This window comes from Hydractinia symbiolongicarpus, chromosome 4 (assembly GCF_029227915.1).
Source record: "Hydractinia symbiolongicarpus strain clone_291-10 chromosome 4, HSymV2.1, whole genome shotgun sequence".
Lineage (NCBI taxonomy): Eukaryota > Metazoa > Cnidaria > Hydrozoa > Anthoathecata > Hydractiniidae > Hydractinia > Hydractinia symbiolongicarpus.
In genome coordinates, this window is record NC_079878.1 from 24,128,798 (window position 1) to 24,142,832 (window position 14,035).

Below are 14,035 nucleotides of genomic sequence, written 5' to 3' on the forward strand. Positions count from 1 at the left end.
GAATAATTGTTTTGCCTGGATGGACATTTTTTGTCTGGAATTAAAAACAAAATGTGTCTTGAAAGCTCACGTTCCTTACTCAATACAAATTTCACTACGAGTATATGTCCTTGTGAAATTTTGGCACCGTCCTTCATCGACGGCCGAAGGAGGCAGTCACGTAAAAGATTTTGAAGTACGGTCCAAATCTCACATGCAAAAAAATCTTTCATGTTTTTATTTTTTTTTAATAAATTATTGTACGCATAGGTAAATTACTTCCTTGGCGAGTTTATTATTGTTCCAGGCCGCGCATGTCCCCATGTCCCCGTTAGTTAACGGCGGTTATGAACAAAACTAAAGTTGAACTTTTCTAAATGAATGTTGTAATGCGTATTTCAACTAATATTCTCCCTTATATGTTTTTCATCACCCACTGTTCTTACAATAACATGTCCACCACGTTTTTGTAGCATTTTTACTTTACTTCATTTTCCAATTTTGTCTTATTGTTCTCTTTAAAAAATCGCAAAGGAACGAAAGTGCTACTGAAACTCCAATGAAATTAATAGCTGTTAAAAAGACGTGCAAGCTTGGTATAATACCATTACTGTACGAATAAATATTCCACTGAAGGTAGCTTATGATACATGAACTGTGAAAGGAATTAACTAAATGCAAGCTGGATAAAACATTCAAATTCCGGTAATTTGGAAGTCTTGTGAAAAAGAGCTTTACGTGACTTTACTAACAAAACACTCATTGTATGTAGTATTACGTGCGAATCCAGACGTAGGATTGTAATACACGGCTTTTGTTGGAAGAAACATATTTATAAGAGCTATAAGCACAGGTTTAACTTTTTATTCGAATAAATTTACAGATTAATAAGGCGGGAAATGGCTGGCAAAATAAGAACAAATTAAAAACAATGAAAATTTTAAAAAAAACTTCAGTTGAACTGATGGCTCTGTCTATAAGTTGTTAGCACATGATCCAAAGGGTGTCCAACCTAGATTACAGGCTTCGTATCTTTTTATATCAGGATGGCGGAAAAAAAACCACCGTCGCCTTCCTGTCCTGATAAACAAAGATTACCTAGTAAGTAGCAAATTAGTTAAAAAATCTATCATACAAAGTATATATACACATAACAAAAAAAAAATTGTAAAGTTTAGTGATGAAATGCAGGTTGACTATAAGTAAATACAAAGGGCAGGTTATTTATACAGGCAGAATGTCCAAATGGGTAATCATCCAGTTATAATCGGCTCTTCTCCGTTCACAGCACGTGCCCACTACCGCCACAACCAACACGACTAATTTGGTGTAGGCCACTAAAGTCGAAAGTAAATTTCTCATTTCGTAGCTCTTTTAATACATTGGTTTTTTAAAATTCTCCACTGCATCGATGACAACATCATCGTCCTGGTTGTCAAATGTCGTGTAGGAAGATTCACAATAATCATCCATATTAAGATAAGTTGTCTAAACAAAAACAAGACTATAATTAATTATGTCAGTCATTAACAGCTTCGTTCCCAAGCCTCATTTTCACTTTTCTCTACCCGTACAGCAAGTCATGATTAAAAGTTACATATTTTAAATCACGAACACTTATAAAGTGGAAAAATATAAATACTAACTACACTGTTGCGTAATGATTTAAGCAAAACCTACAAATAATATCATTTTCAATCTTATGGTTTTGGGGAAAAAAGGGACTAGTGGCAACACATACATCATCCGCCGTCTTCATGTGATAAAAATGTTTCTTTAAAGTGGAGAATTCTGGCCGCTGAGTCGCTTCTTCTTCCCAACATGAACACATTATATCATATCTTAACAAAAATAAAATCATATTTAAAAGGTAGTCCCGATACTAAATAAGGGCTTGCAACCTTGTTTCCAGTGCATTTTTGATTTTCTACACCGAGACGGTAAAAAAGGCTTAAAAACAGAACCTTACAGAAGGAGGAGGAGAAGGAGGGCGGTTGGGCGGGGGAAGAGGGAAAGGAGGAAGAGGAGGAGAAGAAGAAGAAGGAGGCAGGAAGGCGGGGGAAAGGAGGAGGAGGAGATAAGAAGGAGGGGGAAGGAGGGGGAAAGAATGATGAGAAGGAGACAGGGGTAGGAGGAGAAGAAGGAGGTGGTAAAACGTAGAAAGTGAAGAGTCGACGGAGAAGAAAGAAGTAGAAATATAACCGCTCAGGTTTTTGCAGCTGCGTGTTAAGCGTTGTAAAAGAGATTCGACGTTAGTTCGAAACATCTTTTGATATATACATAGATAAGATATAATATCGGAGATGAAACATATTAGTAATTATATTCAAAATCCCTTGAAGAGAATCTTATGAATTAACTTAAAAGTTCTAAGCTTACAACACATCGTTACAATGACTTGGTTTCGGCATTCTGTACATCTTTAGTAACAATTCAACAACATCTTTCGACTTATAACCAGGGTATGGTGAAGCACCTATTATTATGAAATATAAAGAATAACAAAGAATAAATATAAATAAATATTATATGTTATACAGTACAGTGTTTTTATTAGTAAGCAAGCGCTTGTGTGTAGCAATCACAAATACTCAAGATAGAAGAAACATCTGAATCAAGACTTTTGACACTAGAGAAACCAATTTGACATAAATACGAAATGCACCGAAGCCTAATTATTTTTTTGTCAATGATATTGAAAGAGAAATTGATACCCTGACTAGCACGGACGAAGCATACTCGAATCATCCATAATTAGAACAGATAACACAAGAAGATTTTGTAGTTGCCGCTAAAAATCTTTCTATGAGACTTAAACATAATTTATAATTTAATAACTAGCCACAAACTCTACTTCCAATTTTGGACAGCTTTTTTTCATATATATTTAAAAGATTTTGCGTCCATTATTTCCTTTCTTTGCTAAAAATTCAAACACAGCTTACCTTATTGCACGAAAATGATTATAAGAATTAGCGTTAATTGAAACTCGTTATTTATTCAGCGCGTAAATTTCTCCTTCGTTAATTAATGTCTGGCGCTAAAAAATCTCCCGTCTTAATTCTTAAAAATAATTTTTAAACGCCTTCGAAATAACTCGTGTTTTGATCGAAAAAAGAAAGAAAACAAACATGTTGAAATATTTAGGCACTTTTAATCTCAAACAGAAAATGAGATAATCAAAGCAGGATGGAAAGCAGCAGGTATCACGGAAAACTTGACAACTGCCCGTAAAAACAATCAAAACAGTATCAAAGATACAGAAAGATAAAATACGTGTGATGACATTTTATTATTTATTTTTTATTTTCTTAGTTTAAACCTGTAAAAAAGTATCTACCTTTTTTTATTGAGAATTCGCGATAATTAAATACCATCCGAAAAGTTGAAATTTGTCGATTCGCATTAATAACCACACACTTTGAAATTCAAATTCAAAATTTGTGCTAATTTTTGATTCCATTAACTATGGACCAGTAAATTACTTGCTTCGTTATTTTCGTGTAATTATATATAATGTGCTTGTGTTGTTTACGTTGCATTGAGATGATTTCTCGAGTATTTTTGACTTTAATATCATTTACTATAACTACAAGAACTAGCCTCTATTTTTTCTCGAGGACAATGAATCTTCTAGGTCAGTGTTTTTTTACAGTTTCTCAAAATGTAATTTTACACAAGTTAATGTTTAGAAGTTGATGAGAAAAATTTTAAAATCCACCATTAAACTGATTGAATATTTCGAAGTCTTTTTTTCCCAAAATGTAGCTAGCTATCTGTAAGTAAATTTTTCTTTAATTTCAAAGTTAGGAGCATTTGAGAAAGAAATAAGAAAACGAATAAAATATTCTGACTACAATAGCGACAACTTTAAAAATTTCATGTACGCTTAGCTCACCTCTATCTTCCCGTAAATCAGAGAAAAATATTATAGGGACACCTCGAGAAGAAAAATTCCAGGTTCAAAAAACATCGTATCAGATTTTTGTAGGTTTTATAGAAATCCTTGTACTATAATTTCGTTCACCATATGTCTATTTTTACTTCTTAAAGTGTACTACGAATGTAATAATACATTTTTTACCTATTGTTACAATTTCCCACAGCACGATACCAAATGACCAACTAAAAAAATATATATAATATCATGCAACACACCAATTTTCACTCGATATTTCTCAACTCGTCGAAAATATCGAGTATTTGAATGCAAAATACAAATATATCAAAGTCGCAATTGATTAAGAGGGAATAATATCATAATCAGCTTTTCAAATTTATTTACCCACTTAGAAAATGTCTGAGCTTTTGCCAGTAAAAGCCGATTAAAAAAATCAACTCTAATTAGATGTTTTATAATCTCTGTCAATCTGGCAACATTAAATTCACGTTATATTGACGTAACTAGCTAAATTGCCGACAGTCTCTTAACAACCAATTATACAGTACCTAAACATTCTCTTTTTTACCCTCTATGATAACCTGAGAGCTAGTAGTGAACTTTGTTTTCAATTTTTAAGCGAGTGGGTGAGGGAGGAAAGGAGCGAGCGAGGGAGAGCGGGTGCTAATTGCTCCAGTTCTTAACAAATTTGGTCCGATGAAACAGCTTCTTTAGAATAAATGGACCTAAGTCAGAGAATAATTATTTCCATTTTTATTGTACATATTATATACTTACACGTCACTTTTTGTAGAACACACACCATTCCTTAAAGATTCTGGCGACATCCACTTGATTGGTAATTTTGCCTAAAAATAAACTTAGATCTAATTAGATGTCCTTAATAATGGAGTTTTTAATTAAATACTCATACGTTTGTGAATGGGAAATAAAATACCCACATTTTTTTCTCTTAAGAAAATACCATCCTCATCTAAAATTCGCGCCAATCCCAAATCAGCCACTTTACAGACTCCCGACCCTGTAACTAACACATTCCGACAAGCAAGGTCTCGATGGACAATCTAAAAAGCAATCAAATGTTTAAGAACTTCCTTAAGGTAATGTGAAACCATAGCTGTTCAGTTGTTTACATCGCTAGACGTCTAAACGCAATAAGAACACCATCTTCTTTCCGGTTCAAAACATACAACACTTCTATTACAAAACTTACATTAGCTGCTGCAAGATGTGCCATGCCACATGCCACATCGTGTGAGAAGTTTAAAAAATCATTTTCGGATAGAAACGTACACGGAACGTCTTGCTTATTGTCTGTTTTAAGCTCTCTAGAACGTCTTAGGAGGTCAAGCAAATCGCCGCACGCAAGAAATTCCACTATCATAGCTGTAATCTCTAAAGTAGAAATACTTAATACAAACTATGAAAACGTGAAAGATTATCATCAAATAAATAACTATTCTCAATGTTCATCTCGCTAACCCAAACATATCACTCAAACATATTGCTAATCATTGAGAACATACCTTTCCCTTTACAGCAACCTAGCAACTGTACAACATTAGGATGCGCGTCCAGCTTCTTCATTAAATCAAGTTCGGCCTGGAAATCCTCTTTATCTTTAGCATCCGCACTATCTAGAAATAACAGAGACTGATCAGTTATTCTGTCGTGAAACTCCATACCAACAAAACGTCATTTGTGTAGAACTACCGCATCTCTTGTCGTTTCACTTAGCGCCAAGCCCTTGGAACACCGCTAACTACGTGAACAGAGGCTGTAATAAGGCTTTTTACAGGCCTTACCAACAAAGAATTTTATTAATATTGGCACACAGAAGACTGGTATTACAAAGGCTACAGTTCACCTTTTTAAAAAAACGACCTCAAAACCTTGCCGAATAGACCTTTCCCGAATTTCCTAATTATGTCAAACTCAATTAAAGAGGTCGATACTTAAAATGATTCTTATCCCTAAGTTCCTTAGCAAAAAGAAAAAAAATTACCTAATTTCGTAAATATTTCTGTTCGTTAAGTGCTTCAATTGCGAACCGAAAAGTACGGTCAAACCCTTCATATAGCCGAGCTTTTTAAGAAAAAGCCTCAAAACAACTATTTTCTTTAAATCTAAATAAAACTATCTGAATATCCTTATTTGAAGAGCATAGAACCATTATAAATTTTTGATGACGCAATAATTATTATAATTTATGAAATTCGGGAAAGGTGTATTGAGACCCTGGTGTTAGCATAGATCTATTTTAATTTCTTAAGAACACGAAATATACAATAGAGTCTTAAAATCCAGCAAACGTTTTTTTATAAAAAAAATGCGTAATTAATTTAATTAGTCAACTATTAGCCATAGCTTGAACACATATACCTTTTAAATATTTTACGGCAACGGCAGTTATGACGCCGTTAGAGATTATACTATCTGCTTCGGCTTTATATACACACGCGAAATTCCCTTCGCCTAATTTTTTGATGATGTTCAGTTTTTCAAGAGGATAATCGTAGTTGGGATCAATCTTTTTTTCGTATAAAGATTCTAAATAATAATAGTAAAAAAAAAATCAAAAGTTGAGATTAAAACAAACAAGATGTGCGTCATGTGTTTTTTATTAGTGCCAGGCTTCTTCTCGCTAAGAAGACATCTATTTTAAATGTCTTTACTGTAAATCTAAAATTCAGTGATTTTAGCTAGAGCTTATTCACACAGTCTAGTGGGAAAGTTCTGATAGCACAACCTTTGTCCTCAAAACCTTTTTCGTTTTATTGTTATAACATAACGTTTATTGATGCCTTTATTTTCATCGCACGACTTTCGTACACAATAATCAAAAACTGTTGCAGCAACTTACCGTCCACGTCATCGTACGCAGCAAAGGTACCATTTGCAAATGATGATGTCACTATTTCTTGCACATGCGCAGCGTCCACGTAAACATTCCTCTATGAGTGAAAAATAAAGTATCAGCGTTTCAAAATTGCATGTTTAGACAGTTCCGCCTATATTTAACTATATTTGCTGGCAGCGAAAGAATTTTAATACATATGGAGTGAAAACACAAATGTAAGGGCTGAATTGCACGAACCTTAATTGGAGATAATATATTTTTTTATTTTAACTGTTTTAGTGAGCTTACTTACCGGTTTGAAAGGCAACACAGTTCTTTGCGCAGTGAGGTCTGCCATCATTAATTGTTCTTTCCATCTCTTTTCTTTTTGCAGTTGAATTCTTCTCCAATTCCAAAATATAAGACCACCCACTAGCAAAAAGGTAGCCAGCAAACAGACCAACACTATAGCAATGACTAAAAAAATCCAGATAAACATGTCGAGATATGAGAATAGTACAAGTGAAATCGTGGTGACAAAATTTGATCACAAAACACAGATTTTACCATGTTACCACTGGCCAGGTGTTAGTAACACGCGCAGCTCGCTTTTCTTTTTTGGGTTAAATGTATCATTTTTCGTCGAAAACAAACCATTGTTTTTTTTCATTGCTAATTAAATTCAATGAAAAACATACCCAGGGCCGTCAACATTGGGGGAAGGGGTGGGGGCGGAGGACAAGACCGCCAGCACAGAAAACAGTGTCCTGTTTTCTGTGCTGACGGTCTTGTCTTCCACACTAAAAGATTCAAAATGTTGTTGTGGACAACGGACTACAGTATCGTACAATTTATTTTTATTATCACGAATGTTCTACACTTACTAACTTCAATCTTTAACGAATCATCTTCTTCAGTCTTACAATTTGCGTTTAACTGGAATATTTTCGTTGTTTTATTCCCAAAGCCAACTTCATTTGAAGCTTGTATCTAAATGTCACACAAAACACGATTGTAGAAGATCAATGCACTGGGATTTTCATTTTTCGAAAAGGTTAGCTATGGAATATAGATTCATTCATCATCATGGAGATGGTAAGAAGATGTATATATCGATTTCAAGCTCGCTAAAGATGAGTTTAGAGTAACTGAGATTTGAAAATCCCAAGTATGTTACAGAAATTGTAAAGAATGCGAAATATCTTATCTATCGATTTTGGAGGTTGAATATGGTGCTCAAATTGATGTGTGATTTACTGCTACCCCTTCCCCTTTCCGCAACAAGATACAACAACATAACAACAAAACAACAACAACAATAACAACGTCGACGACGACAATGATGTCGACGACGATGAAAACGACAACGATAACGACGACGACGACAACAACAATGATCACGACAACGACGACGACGACGACATTGATGGCGACTTCGACGACGATAACAACGACGACAGCAATGACGACGTCAGAAAATGTTCAAAAATGACATCAAGATACATACAAAGCATGGTAATAAGTTGACACACGGTTCATCCATCTGAAATGTTGATTGTGAAATGTTGCTCAAAGTGAATGTCTGATTGATCCATTCCAATTTGTCACACTTCAGATGTATCTTTATAACATCAGATCCAAAGTATGATGGCTTTCCAAAATGGATGATTATCTTCTTCGATTTTAAGTTCTTCTGAAATGTAAAATCTTGCTTTGGTAAAGCAGGAGGAGCTAAAAAGAGAAGGTCGCAATTAGAATTTTTATGTTGCAATATGAAATAAACTGGTTCAATCGCATTTTTTCGCATTTTTTAGGTTACAACCTCGTTCCCAATACATTTTTGCCTTGATGATGAAGTTGATAGCGGCCACTAGCAGTTGGCCACTCCGTAATAACGGCTTAGGGGCCACAAGACCTTGGGGACGAGGTTGCTTAGGTTAGTGAATTACATTTCATTTTTCCTGACGTTTTCGATTATAAGCAGAAGTGATAATTTTGGGAGCAAAACTACTTTAAATCTTATAAAATTTTAGTGTCTTTTAATCAGGGTAACTTGTAATGTAGGGGAAAAGTTAGAGTGAGGCGATCAATTTCCCTTTATTAGTAGTGCAAGTTATGAATTACAATGTGTCATTTTTATCTAAATTAGTCAACAAATTAACAAAAGAGCACTTGATGAAATTAAAGAAAGCAGAGCAATTGCTCAATCTAATTAAATGCTGCATCGTGTTATGGCAACAATTACCTAAAATACCGATTCTTCATCTTTTTACCGATGCAGTTTATCGTACCTTAAGCCATGGAGATTTTTTTGTTGTTAAAAGTTATAATTAATTGTCATTTATTATAGCGGGAATAATTATCTTATTCCTAACTCTAGGAATAATCACAGTCAAACTATTAAGTATCATTATAAAAGACTTGGAGAATGTTATGTCGTATTCTCATACTTCATGTACTGTAATGATTCGCCCTATAATATATACACACATCTTAAATAAATGCCCCTCTCTGAACTCCTTCCTTTTTAAAACACGTCTCTATACACAGACATATATTTATAGTATAAAAAGTTGAATATTGATTAAGGCCTGTTCCAATAAATCCCAGAAACGGCTGAGAAACTCATTAAGTTTATGCGTCTAATCGAAGCTTTAAGCCGAATCTCCACTGGACGATATTCGCGACGATTTTTGTGACGAAAAATAGAAATCAATTCAACTTTTCGTCATGACGAAAATCGCGACTAATTAAATTCGAGTATTGGTGACGCTCGTCGTAAAAATCGTCCGGTGTAGATTCGCCTTTAAAGTGTGAATAACATTGTTCTCCATCGTAGAGAGTTTTTTACCTTGTTTACCAGTGGTGAATGACACGTGATTACTGCAAGACCGCACAGGAGGTTTGCGACTCTTCGTAGCATCGTTAAACGAACATACCATCACATTATATCGTGTGAAGGGAATAAGATCTATTTTACTGTATGAAGTGATAGCGATTGGTTCGTTATCATTCCATATGCTGAGTGTGCATTTTTGTGTTCCAGCAATAATCTGACATTTAGTCAGTTCACCAACTTCATAGGATGTTTTTAAGATACTATCTGTAACATTGGGTGGCTGCCAAGTAATACTTGCGCTAGTTGCTTTGACAGAGTGGAAGCTTACGTTCACTGGTTTACCAGGAGTTTCTGAAAAAAAAACACATAAACGATGGATATATATATTCGTATATCTACAACTGAATTATAAAATGACAATTATGATATGTGTTAGGTGATAACTGGAGGGTATAGTTCATCCTGAGGGAAGTAAATTCTTTTTCTCAACGATCATCAAAGGAAAAACATATATATTGCCCGTGGAATCAGAAAATTCACTAAAATATAATGAGAAAACTGGTTTGTTTAGAGAAAACAAGTTGCTTTAAAATTCAATTGCCTTGAGTGTATTCCATCTACGCCAATATAATTTTACTTTTCATTTTTATTCACTTTTTTTTCCCTTTAACCTTAGAGAAAGAACTTATATTTGTAACTCATTTTTTCAATTACCGTCTGATAGAGGTCATGGAGTTAATTGAAGAGGGCCTTTGAAAAAAATCGAGTAACTCACTAAAACATCGCTTTTCATAATTCGTTGATTCGTCAAAATATCGAATGTATGGTAGTCCATCGGATGCTTCAATACATGGACACGTCGAATGATCTCGACTAGCATAACTGTTGGCTCCACAATTTTTACAAACACCATTTGATATGAACTGATTTCCAGTGCAATCTTAAATAATAATGTTAAAATATGTAAAGAACACGTTCAACTGATTTAACTTCTCAGAAGAGAGGTGTAGCGTCAAGACAGATTGCACCTACTTAACATCGCATTCCAATAGGTGGATACAACAAACTTTGTCTTTTCTAGTTTATGGACATTACTCTAAAGGTTACCTCCCGCGAAAAAACAATTTAATTTCAGATGAAAGAAGTTGAAAAGTTGTCTAGGAATTTGTATATATATTTTTAAATTCTGAATTGGTTCTTAAGAATTTTCACTAATTATGTATAACATCACGAACTAGCTCTGGAGGACGTGCTCTATTCAACAGTTTTGACGAGGCATTTAGGGTTAAAAATATTTTTTGGTCTTTTAGTTTGACATTTTGAACATTTTAAATTAATTTCAACATTTAGTTACTATAATTATGCTCAATAACAGTAATTGCATGTTTTAGAGATAATTTATGACGTCATAACTTCGCACAATTAACGCAACTTTTAAAACATATATCTCGGGTACCAATAACTATTTTTCAAAAAAATTAACGGATTCCTAAATAACGTTCAAAGATCTTTTATATGTGCTCAACTTGATTTTGCGCGAGAGGTAAGGTTTCAGGATTTTGCAGGCGGGATGTTTTGCGATTTTTAGAACAATTAGAGTCAGAACATCGCGAAAGTTGTTCCCCGAAGTTAGAGATATTTTGTAAAGTTTTTTTTCTGCTATTTTTTTCTAGACTTTTTTTCAATTTTGGTTTTTGTCGAAAAAGCCTCCAAAAACCTAAATTACGATGACAATAGCGATGGTTCAGTGAAAAGAAGTTATTGACGATTAACTTGCAGCTTCATGACGAATAAATGGGTATCAAATCTGTTATCTGTCTTTAGTTTTTTTGTTGTAGTAAAAAAATGTATATGTAAAAAAATAACCAACGATGGAGAAATGTTAAGAGACTTCCTGTTGGCCTGAGTTAAAAAATGCTTGATAATTTCTGTTTTAAGAAAATTGAGGTAGAATTGCGATAAGGGAATCGCCAACCAATCAAACATATTTGGTGACGGTTTGTTTTTTCCGTGGTATTGTTTTATGATGCGAAAGTGATTTGCTTCAATCTCTCCTCCTCCGTTCTCCTCCACTTTTCTCAATCTTGAATAGAGGACGAAGCGACATCGCTCAAGGGAAGAGCTCATAATTACACTTTTTAATTTAAACATTTTTTGTCGTTTGCGGATAGATTTTTATAAATTTAGAAAGGAGAGCAGATGTCATATTATAAAGTTAAAAGTAATGCATGCAATCTTATCTAAATCTAAATTTAAAATTTGGAATTATTTTATGTAAATAAAAACGAAATTTTTATGTTTTTCCCTTTTTTATTTATATTTGCACCTGTCTAACGCAGCAATCAACACAGCTAAAAGCAATCTGAAAAACAGCAAAAATCCAAATCTCAAACGCGTCAGCAAAAAGCACTTTTACAATTTAAGTGTAAAAGTTGAGTTTAGGAGGCGTGTTTTCCCAGCGTTGAAAGGAAATTGTTAGCGCGATAAACAAACAGATTTATTCAATTGATACAAGTCAACCTCGTTTCCAAAGTTCAGCATTGATATCAGGAAACAAACCCTGGGAAGGAGGATGGCTGTAGGAGACTGTTTAAAACCAAACCAAAAGTCGTAATATGAGTTCAGGCTATTCACACACAGACCGGTAAGGAAATAATTATGTGAAATATAACATGACAAATTTATTTTCTAATAAAGGAAACATAACGGCGGAAGACATCCTAAGATGTCAAGATTTCAAAAAATATGAAATACCTAAGGTATCACCAACTTACTTTGCGAACTGGTAACTTTGATACAAGTTAAAATGACGAACACAACAAAAAAATAAACATTAACTTCTTTCATTCTCGATGAGCGAAATGTTCTGTAACTTTTGTGTTATCATCAAAAAAACGTTATACATGTAATTACAGCCTCGTTAATCGTTTAATTACGATTAGGTGGGATTTCCACTCACTGTTTTTATTTTATATTTTTTTTATGTTTATTAATAGTATACCTTAAAAGATTATGCCAAGGATTATATAAGCCATGCTAAAAGTAATACCTGCTTTTGTTTTTCAAAGAAGGGTCAAACGACATACTCTAGTGCTAGTTCCAAGACTGTTTTATCCTTAACAGCTTTGGAAACTGGAAACGAAGTTTACTTTTTGCACAAATTAAGCCATACTGCGGTCTTTTTTTTTCGAAAATATTTTGAATAGTTGCCGATTAAAGATAGTCGAGAAGGAAGCATTTTTTTTAGAAATGGAAAACAAAGTTCGGAACGAATAGTGTATCAAATTTAGGTTTTTTTAAATGATTTTTAATGATTTTTAAAATATTGATGTCGTCGGAAATATTTTTCTTTGGGTACGGCAGGACTACATTAAATTCCCTTTCTTTTCGTGCCGAATTTATCGAAGTTATAATTCTACCAGGGTCAAGGTATTTTCAAGTAGTCTACTAAACCCTAACTGACTGCAAGGTGGCTCAGGAATCTGGCGTCTTCATAGCAAACATTACGAACGTGGATGGTTGTTATGAATGAGAACTATGTGAGAAAAGATTTGTAATGTACTATAGATGTATAACCTATGTCAGTGGTAAAATAGCAACCTCGTCCCAGGGCTTCTCATATTGGGGCGGTAACGTTCAAATAATAAGAAAACCTAATAAGGCCTGGGGATGAGTTTGGGAGAATAGAGCATTTAGGTTGCAATATTTTCATAGCACGATCTAAATTTAATCCTATTTATTGTAATGATGTATGGTTTTTATCCAACGAAATGTAGATGAACAAATCATTTCTATACCCACGTCTTTTTATTCTGAAGAATACCCCAGCATAAACAACTACTATCCATTTTATAGACATTTTATTATCATTTTAACTAATATTGAACAATAAAATTCTCGTCCTTAGGCTTCATCACCTGATAACACAGCCGCTATCGCCTGATAATAAAAAGACAACAATCTCTGGGAACGAGGTTGTAGGCTATGAAGTTTCAGTAGTTGGATGGATATTGTAGAATTTGTTTAATAAATAAGTAAGTACAGCTCCCACGTGAGGAGAGGAAAAGAATAGGCTTTGAAAGCTACTTTCAACACGACCTTAATTCATTATAAATCTATATTGTTATAGGTGCGTCTTTATTTTAATAAAATTCAATTTTGAGCTAAAACCTAGTAGGAGCTTATATAACAATCTTGTTCTTAGAGCTCCCTAGTTCTGAAAGAAGTGTGGCATATCAGAAAGCAGAAAATAAGTCCTGGGAACAAGATTGTTCATAGTTGACACGCTGAATTTTAATCATTTTATATATTTAAAAAAAGTTACTAAAATTGCCTCTTTGATTTGAGAGATGACAGCGAAATAAGAAAATTCGCCGTCTTCTTTCATATTTAAAAGGCAAAAAACCTAGGAGACGAGGGTGCTAAACTTCTGGCCGTCGACTCTCCAAATTTGCAGAAAATCTTATCTTAAGTTAAG

General features: G+C 34.0%; 1 protein-coding gene across 1 annotated transcript; it reads right to left on the reverse strand.

The window, feature by feature from the left end:
- Positions 1 to 823: 823 nt before the first annotated feature.
- On the reverse strand, positions 824 to 12,762 carry LOC130641957 (fibroblast growth factor receptor 3-like). The gene is made up of 16 exons (XM_057449003.1): positions 12,333 to 12,762; positions 10,334 to 10,498; positions 9,571 to 9,909; positions 8,227 to 8,450; positions 7,604 to 7,709; positions 7,033 to 7,196; positions 6,744 to 6,834; positions 6,263 to 6,430; positions 5,407 to 5,517; positions 5,094 to 5,275; positions 4,822 to 4,944; positions 4,658 to 4,728; positions 4,064 to 4,104; positions 2,359 to 2,455; positions 1,721 to 1,820; positions 824 to 1,467 (listed from the first exon to the last, which is right to left on the reverse strand). Exons 1-16 carry the CDS (start codon positions 12,403 to 12,405, stop codon positions 1,354 to 1,356), a joined length of 2,169 nt encoding a protein of 722 aa, XP_057304986.1. The 5' UTR covers positions 12,406 to 12,762; the 3' UTR covers positions 824 to 1,353.
- Positions 12,763 to 14,035: the final 1,273 nt, after the last annotated feature.